This window comes from Camelina sativa, chromosome 13 (assembly GCF_000633955.1).
Source record: "Camelina sativa cultivar DH55 chromosome 13, Cs, whole genome shotgun sequence".
In the NCBI taxonomy this organism is placed as follows: Eukaryota; Viridiplantae; Streptophyta; class Magnoliopsida; order Brassicales; family Brassicaceae; genus Camelina; species Camelina sativa.
This window is the reverse complement of record NC_025697.1, coordinates 10,631,194-10,639,507: the sequence shown is the minus strand read 5'-3', so window position 1 is coordinate 10,639,507 and position 8,314 is coordinate 10,631,194. Positions and strand designations below refer to the sequence as shown.

Sequence of the window (8,314 nt, the reverse complement as noted above, 5' to 3'; positions counted from 1 at the left end):
CTGATGATCATTGTTATAGTACTGAAGCTGTTCTAGAAACTGTACATACTCCCCTGGTTTGGTCTCTATCCCAGCTTGTTGAAACTCAATCGCTGCACGATGCTCATGTAGCTGCAATAAAAGAACTTAGTATATACGGAAAAATATCATTCAATCGAAAATGTGAAAACATTATCTATAGTAACCAAACTTACCCAACGGCACATGTTATCGTTATCTTCTTCTAACATCCGCTTCTGATCATATATATATATATATACAGACATGGTAATGATTATTAAACCAGCGGTTTCATAAGATTATTAGAGGAAATTAGTAAAAAAAAAACAAAAAAAGAGTGATTAGAGAGTGACCTTTCTGCTTAGATTCTCCAACTGTTGCTGCATCAACTCATTCTTCATTATATTAAAGCAGAAATAAAACAAAAGTGTAATCAATTTAGCTTTAAGAGGACATGTATTGATATGAACATATATTGCATTTACCTTACGCTCACGGACTTTGAGGACAGAATGTTCCAGCTGTCGCTCGAGTCCGTCAAGCTCATGAGGAGGAATGGAGGCTAAGTCATGTCCTTGATATGGACGCAGATGGAGCTCAAGGTTACATATCTCTCTTCTTAGTGCTTCCATCTCATGGTACAATTGCGCCTACACACACAAGTTAACACATGTACATTAGTGTATTATATGCTTTTCTTTGTCAATCGGTAACACAATGACAACGAAATAAGTATATCTTTACATATATATACCTGGTCGTCCTGATGATCAGGAAGTCGCAATCCATTGGTCTGCAAGTATCGATCAATGAGCTGAGGCATCCTATATTCAAAATAAAGTGTGATCAAATTAGTATCTCTTTAATGTTACAAAAACATTAAGACTTCAATAATCAGTGAAGTAAAATGTACAAAACTCTAATAACAAATATTTAATACATTGATTAAAATAAAATAAATTTAAAGGCGTTCTCCTCACTCACTTTTCTTTTGTTTTCTGGTTCATGCTTAGATCTAATTAACATATCTTTATAATTGTACTTAAACTCGAATCATTAACATAATTACTTTGAGATATAGGTATACACATTATACTAGATATAATAGGGATATTAATTAATATGAAAAAAAGCAAATTGAAAAAAAAATGTCAAATGTTTGCAGAAAGACCTCTTTGTTTGGCAGCTGTAAGAAATATAGAATTTGACCCCTATGTATTAAATATGATAAGATACATGCATGCTACACATATGTACAAAATAAATACTCCAAGAACAAAAATATTGGATCAAAGATTCTTAACTTCTGGGACAAATTAAAAATGTAAAACAGACTCATGACACCTGCTACTTCAGAAACTAATGATGAAAACTGTCTGTTCACAAGCATGAGCTATATCATGTATCTCAGCTCATATCCTCATTAATTAGATGAATATATACATACACATGTATATGTATCGATCTCTGAAACCCTAATTTGAAGAAATTGGAAGAAGAAGAAGAAGAAGAAGAAGAAAGAAGAAGTAAACCGTACTTGTTGTTTTCAGAGCAGAACTCGGAGAGCTTTCCGGTGGCCGAGAAGACTATGAGACCGATGTGAGCGTCACAGAGAATAGCGAGCTCACGAGTCTTCTTGATAAGACCATTTCTTCTCTTGGAGAAGGTCACTTGCCTCGCTGTCTGATTCTCTATCTTCTTTATCTCTATCTTCCCTCTTCCCATCACTCTCTTCTTTCTCTTATTACTCCCTCCCTCTTCCTCCTGATTCAAATATATATATGAAAGCTAGATCAACTTAAAAGAAACCCTAATTATCTACAAAACCCAAAACAAAACAAAAAAGTCCGAAACCCTAGAATTAGTTAATTACAGGATTCATTTTCAAGGAAGATGGTGTTTGATTCTTGAATCTTGATGTATGAATTGGAGAGGAGATAGAGAGAGAAAAGAGTATATGTGAAAGAGCTAGTGAGAAATATATATATATATATATAGAGAGAGAGAGAGATAGCTAGTGAGATAAAGGGAAAATTTATAAGAGAGTGTTGCTAAAAGTACTTTTTGTTGGAGCTGTGTTCTTGGGGATCTGGAAATGGAGATCAGTGTATATTGAGGTTGGATGAAGGTGAGAGATATAATGGGGAAGAATATACTTAATTACACTTTCTCTTTTCTGTATACAATTCTTGTGTGTGGCGTGTAGTCTTAACTCACCATCTTCTATCCACTAATTATTTTATCTTTCTCTCCTTTCTTACAATAATATTTCTGTCAAGTGCAAAAAGTGGCTTACCTATTTGTAATATATATCCCTTACCAAAAAAAAAATTGTCATATATATCAACATTTTTTTTGTTATAGTAGGGTTTCAAATGTTAATGCGTTATGCGGTAAACGTATATTGGTAACCCGTTAATGTTCAGCATTCTACAACTAGTGCGCTTTAATTTGCACAATTAACCTAATATATATATTGTTACACTTTGTCCTATCTCATTATCTTACAGTGAATTGCAAGGTTTTAGTTCTTAAGATATTATTTTCAGTCTCTTTGCAATTTGTCTTTTGAAATAATTTAAATATAAACGTACACAATTAACTCGTTTAATATAAGTTTCTGTAATTAAAAGGAAAAAAAAAACTATATCCTTGTGAGATTTTAATGTTTTACTATACCCAACATTTATAGATAATATAAGTTAAGGCATCTTAACTTTGTTTTAGTTTTGACGAAAAGTTATCAAAAATTAAAATATAACATAAAATGTCGAATTACTAATTAGATAAGACATGTAATGGCAGTGATCGGTAATTTATTTAGCAAAGAATATCCTTTTTAGTAAAATCTCCAACCACTAATTTCTTTGAGCTGCCATGCATGACGTAATTCGGAGAAAACCCGAAAATGGAAATTTAATGAAAAATGTTTTAAGGAAAACAAAGTTACTAAAAAAGGAACAAAGCAAAAGAGAGAGAGAGAGAGTAGCCAAATGAGATAGGACAAAGTGTAACAATACTTGAAAGTGACTTTTTTTTTTCTTACCCACCTCCTCTGCCATATTCATCATTAAGATAAAAGCCCTCTCGTTGATTGTATTTCTATAGTTATACCATCAATTTATTTAAGGTATATATCTAGCTAAATTATTTGTTATAAAGTATAGTTCCTTTTTTCTGCGAGTCAAAATTTGTTAGCCAAAATCAAATATCAAATTTGAGATTGCAATTCAGAATCTATATATATGTTTACATGGATTTTGTATATAATTTCAATTTCATTAATAAACTGGTTACAAAACGGAGAAGATAACAAGAAAGGAGCGCATGTGTCTCTATACAGCTACATCTACATGCATCACCACACAAGGCAAAGGTAATAAAAACTGTAGTGGGTATATATATTGAGTTTCTAATATAGTATATATTTTTATAGGATGACTTGAATCTTTTTCTTGTACTATATATATAGCTAATATCTCGAACATTAAAATTCTGAAAAAGGAACACTGGCATCTCTCTCTATATATGTTCTCAAAGTTTCTGACAATACTATATATAAAGTAATTAGTTCCTATATATAAATATACACAATTGAATCATTTTGTGACATGTTTGTAAATTGTAACAAATTAATATGTCAAATTAAGGAAACCATATAGCCTATTAACGAATAAATATAGTGACAAAGTCATTATATATAACTAGATAATTCGCGTAGACAATTTAACTACATCATATGACAATATTGGAAAATTCCTTGGAAAGTGGAACCGTGATGAACGAATATATACAATTATGTTATATACTACCAATCCGGTTTAAATTTCTAACGTAAAGTCTTTTCCTTTGAATTTTTTGGGGGTCACAGGATTTTTAAGGAAGCAGAGAGAGTTATGGTCAGTCGTCGCATCTGTTCTGTCAGAAGGACTCACAAGAAACATGTTCTGCTATCTAAATAGGAAACTAATGATCAAAGAGGAACAGTTGGGGGGTCCAAGACTAGTTTCGTCACTTCGACTATCCCACTCTTCTGTTCTGCTGCCACTACGTATGTTATATGGCTTTGTCTACCACACAAATAAATTACGTATTAGTTTTGCCTAACAAAATGATAAATGTTTCGGTTTTTCTTTGAGAGGCTTACGCGAACTTATTACACAGATTGAGTAAAACGTATGACAAAGTGCATAATTGTAATGTGACGGATCGTCTGACGTATGCGTCTTTATGTGAATCAGTGATAACCACTGATTAGTATTATTAATTAATGACAACCTCTGCATGGATTACCATTGATTATTGTAGGACCCAATTAGAGATTAGACCTCTTTGCTTTTATTAAGTGTTCATTCACACTGTCAATTGTTTTCCTATTATAATACAACTTTTTATGAATCTTCTTCATATTACGAAACTTACCAAACTTTATTTCGATTAGCTGTCATCTTTTTTTTTTTGGGGGTTAGTTGTTATTAAAGTGAAATAGATTGTCATTAATATTTTGTAAAAGATATTGTCGAAGTAGACAAAGATACAATTGATTCAAGATATTGTTTCATATAATTTTCAAAACTATGTTTAATAAGAAATTTCCGAAAGAATTTTTTTGGGTTCACCACTCTTATTCATCTCCTCTTAATTAACCAATCAAAATACAACAAATTGTTATGTCATATCATATTTATAAAATAAATCAAAATTAAAATAAAAAAATAAAACAAGTTAAAAAAACCAATTATGTAGATTTTTTATTAAGGAAATTATGTTGGTTAGGTTTAGAAAATAATGATTAGAGTTTAGTTTTTACAATTAAACGAAATCATATGTCGGTTTGGGTTTACAAAAAAGTGGTTAGAGTTTAGTTTTTACAATTAAACAAAATTATATGTCGGTTTGGGTTTACAAAAGAGTGGTTAGAGTTTAGAGTTTAGATTTTACAATTAAATGAAATTATATGTCGGTTTGGGTTTACAAAATAGTGGTTAGGGTTTAGATTTTAAAATTAAGCAAAATTATATGTTGGTTTGGGTTTATAAAATAGTGGTTAGGGTTTAGATTTTAAAATTAATCAAAATTATATGTTGGTTTGAGTTTATAAAATAGTGGTTAGGGTTTAGATTATACAATTAAAAAATTATATTTTAATTTGAGCTTATATAAAAAGAGTGATTTGGGTTTAGATGTTATAATTTAAAACTATAATATAACATTTAGAATTAATAATTTTAAAATTAATTGATATACAGAATTAGAATTTATTTCCTTAATCAATAAACTAAAAGAGGTGAATAAGAAGGGTGAACCCAAGAATTGTCCTTTATGAAACTGATCTATTCATTCTTCTCATTTTCTTCTTTGTTTTTGTAATTTAATTTATCAAAAACAAAGACAACAAAAATAGAGAGGCTAAATTTCAATAAACTGACAAATAGAATGTCATATAGAAAAGACTCTATTTCTCTCTGCAATAATCATTTTGTGGGAGAAAACATCCCTAAAAATGTTCATCAATGGTAACGGATTATTTCCCTTTCTCTCTTCTATTTTTCGGCCAACTGTTGTTATTAGGGGAGGTTGGTTCCTGAATCATCTCAATCGTATTACGATATTTATGTAGTTTCACTTCAAAAGACCTCTTTCTTGGAAAATCTCAAACATCGCCGCGCCAATCTTAGCCGGTGACTCAACCACCTTAACTCCAGCGTCTCTTAAGCTCTTTATCTTGTCTTGAGCCGTGCCCTTACCTCCAGAAACAATGGCTTCATCGACCCCAAATAAAAAGACAATACAAGATTTAAGCCCGGGTTCAAGTGGGAAACAGTGAATGAATGAAAAAGAGCTGAGTAAAGTTCATTTACCTCCCGCGTGACCCATTCGTCGCCCGGGTGGTGCAGTAAGTCCAGCAATGAAAGCAACTACAGGCTTGTCTGTACCACTTTCCTGTTTGTTTGAAAACCAGTATGGTTATACTCTTGATCATCTAAAAATGACAACCCTTGATTCTTAGAAAAGATGCATTGCGGTTACCTTTATCAAAGCAGCGGNTGGTTTGGGTTTATAAAATAGTGGTTAGGGTTTAGATTTTAAAATTAATCAAAATTATATGTTGGTTTGAGTTTATAAAATAGTGGTTAGGGTTTAGATTATACAATTAAAAAATTATATTTTAATTTGAGCTTATATAAAAAGAGTGATTTGGGTTTAGATGTTATAATTTAAAACTATAATATAACATTTAGAATTAATAATTTTAAAATTAATTGATATACAGAATTAGAATTTATTTCCTTAATCAATAAACTAAAAGAGGTGAATAAGAAGGGTGAACCCAAGAATTGTCCTTTATGAAACTGATCTATTCATTCTTCTCATTTTCTTCTTTGTTTTTGTAATTTAATTTATCAAAAACAAAGACAACAAAAATAGAGAGGCTAAATTTCAATAAACTGACAAATAGAATGTCATATAGAAAAGACTCTATTTCTCTCTGCAATAATCATTTTGTGGGAGAAAACATCCCTAAAAATGTTCATCAATGGTAACGGATTATTTCCCTTTCTCTCTTCTATTTTTCGGCCAACTGTTGTTATTAGGGGAGGTTGGTTCCTGAATCATCTCAATCGTATTACGATATTTATGTAGTTTCACTTCAAAAGACCTCTTTCTTGGAAAATCTCAAACATCGCCGCGCCAATCTTAGCCGGTGACTCAACCACCTTAACTCCAGCGTCTCTTAAGCTCTTTATCTTGTCTTGAGCCGTGCCCTTACCTCCAGAAACAATGGCTTCATCGACCCCAAATAAAAAGACAATACAAGATTTAAGCCCGGGTTCAAGTGGGAAACAGTGAATGAATGAAAAAGAGCTGAGTAAAGTTCATTTACCTCCCGCGTGACCCATTCGTCGCCCGGGTGGTGCAGTAAGTCCAGCAATGAAAGCAACTACAGGCTTGTCTGTACCACTTTCCTGTTTGTTTGAAAACCAGTATGGTTATACTCTTGATCATCTAAAAATGACAACCCTTGATTCTTAGAAAAGATGCATTGCGGTTACCTTTATCAAAGCAGCGGCATCTTCTTCTGCAGTACCACCGATTTCTCCAATGAGAATGATACCTGAAAGGAAGTCAATAATTTCTTAGTTGCAAAACCAATGCTGGATTCTCTTTCACTAATCTCTAAAACAGAGGGAGATGGGTGAATCAACAAGTAAAGGCTGCAATATTCACAACAACTTGAGTCTGTTACTGCAAACGAATCACTTTCTTCTACATACTAAATAACTAGTATTAGCCTATTAGGTAAGTACCAGTTAGGTAAGTACTGGTTATCTACTACATATCAAATGTACTGACCTATAGGAAACAACTAGACAAATGGGAAAAGATTATAAGATGTATGAAATGAAAAAGTTCGATTATGGTGACCAGAAACTGAGACCTTCTGTTTGAGGGTCGACGAAGAACTTCTCCAAGCAGTCAACAAAATTTGTGCCGTTAAAAGGATCCCCACCAATTCCTACACACGTAGATTGCCCCAAACCTACTGCAGTAGTTTGGAAAACCTGCATATGAAAGATTAACCAAAAAGCAACCATTAGATATTATACTTAATATAAATAGGTCTTCCAGTAATCCAAACTCATCAAAAAGCTAATAAACAAACAGTGGTGAAACTTCGTCTAACAATCCAAAGAAGTATCGGTTTTTAGGTAAAGAAAAACCAGTAATATAAATTGCTTCTTCCTAAGCCAGAGACAGAGAGAGAGACAAAAATGAAAACAACACAAAGAACCTTACAGCTTCATATGTCAAAGTTCCAGATCGAGAAACAATCCCTATCCTCCCAGGCTTGTGGATGTATCCAGGCATGATCCCAATCTTGCATTCACCAGGTTTGATAATCCCAGGACAATTAGGGCCAATCAGCCTAGTTTTTGATTGACTGTTAAGAGCAGCCTTTACACGAACCTACATTACAACAATTAGTCCCAAGACACCAGTCTTAGCCTCCGCTTAAACTATATTGAATAAGTACTATCAAAGCACATATCACAAGCAAGTCATTACCATGTCATGTTGAGGAATGCCTTCAGTAATGCAGACAACAAGATCTAACTCAGCAGCAACACCTTCCATGATAGCAGCAGCAGCGAAAGGCGCAGGAACATAACTCACAGAGGCATTGGCTTTAGTCTCAGCTTTAGCTTCAGCAACCGTGTTAAAAACAGGCAGACCTAAATGTTCTGTTCCACCTTTCTTTGGTGTCACTCCTGCTACCTATATTTTATACAACAACCCCCCCCCCCCCCCC

At 32.8% G+C, this 8,314-nt stretch overlaps 2 protein-coding genes and 1 long non-coding RNA gene across 3 annotated transcripts in view; all 3 read right to left on the bottom strand.

Moving 5' to 3' along the window:
• On the bottom strand, positions 1-2,228 carry LOC104738126 (protein TRANSPARENT TESTA 16-like; the record flags this gene model as incomplete). The annotated part of the gene is made up of 7 exons (XM_010458355.2): positions 1,874-2,228; positions 1,538-1,764; positions 755-824; positions 486-650; positions 354-395; positions 195-236; positions 1-111 (listed from the first exon to the last, which is right to left on the bottom strand). Coding segments are annotated over exons 1-7 (666 nt in total), but the record flags the coding sequence as incomplete, so codon positions are not given.
• On the bottom strand, positions 5,402-6,047 carry LOC104736339. Its single transcript, XR_759571.2, has 3 exons — positions 6,031-6,047; positions 5,862-5,943; positions 5,402-5,762 (listed from the first exon to the last, which is right to left on the bottom strand). It is a non-coding gene; the product is annotated as an uncharacterized LOC104736339 (long non-coding RNA).
• The window catches only part of LOC104736338 (succinate--CoA ligase [ADP-forming] subunit alpha-2, mitochondrial), a 2,313-nt gene continuing 425 nt past the window's right edge, over positions 6,427-8,314 (bottom strand). Inside the window, exons 2-7 of the mRNA XM_010456304.2 lie at positions 8,071-8,280; positions 7,801-7,971; positions 7,442-7,565; positions 7,056-7,117; positions 6,887-6,968; positions 6,427-6,787 (exon numbers count right to left, since the gene is read on the bottom strand). Of these exons, the coding sequence (XP_010454606.1) occupies positions 6,648-6,787; positions 6,887-6,968; positions 7,056-7,117; positions 7,442-7,565; positions 7,801-7,971; positions 8,071-8,280 (789 nt within the window). The 3' untranslated portion in view covers positions 6,427-6,647. The remainder of the gene's footprint in view (positions 6,788-6,886; positions 6,969-7,055; positions 7,118-7,441; positions 7,566-7,800; positions 7,972-8,070; positions 8,281-8,314) is intronic.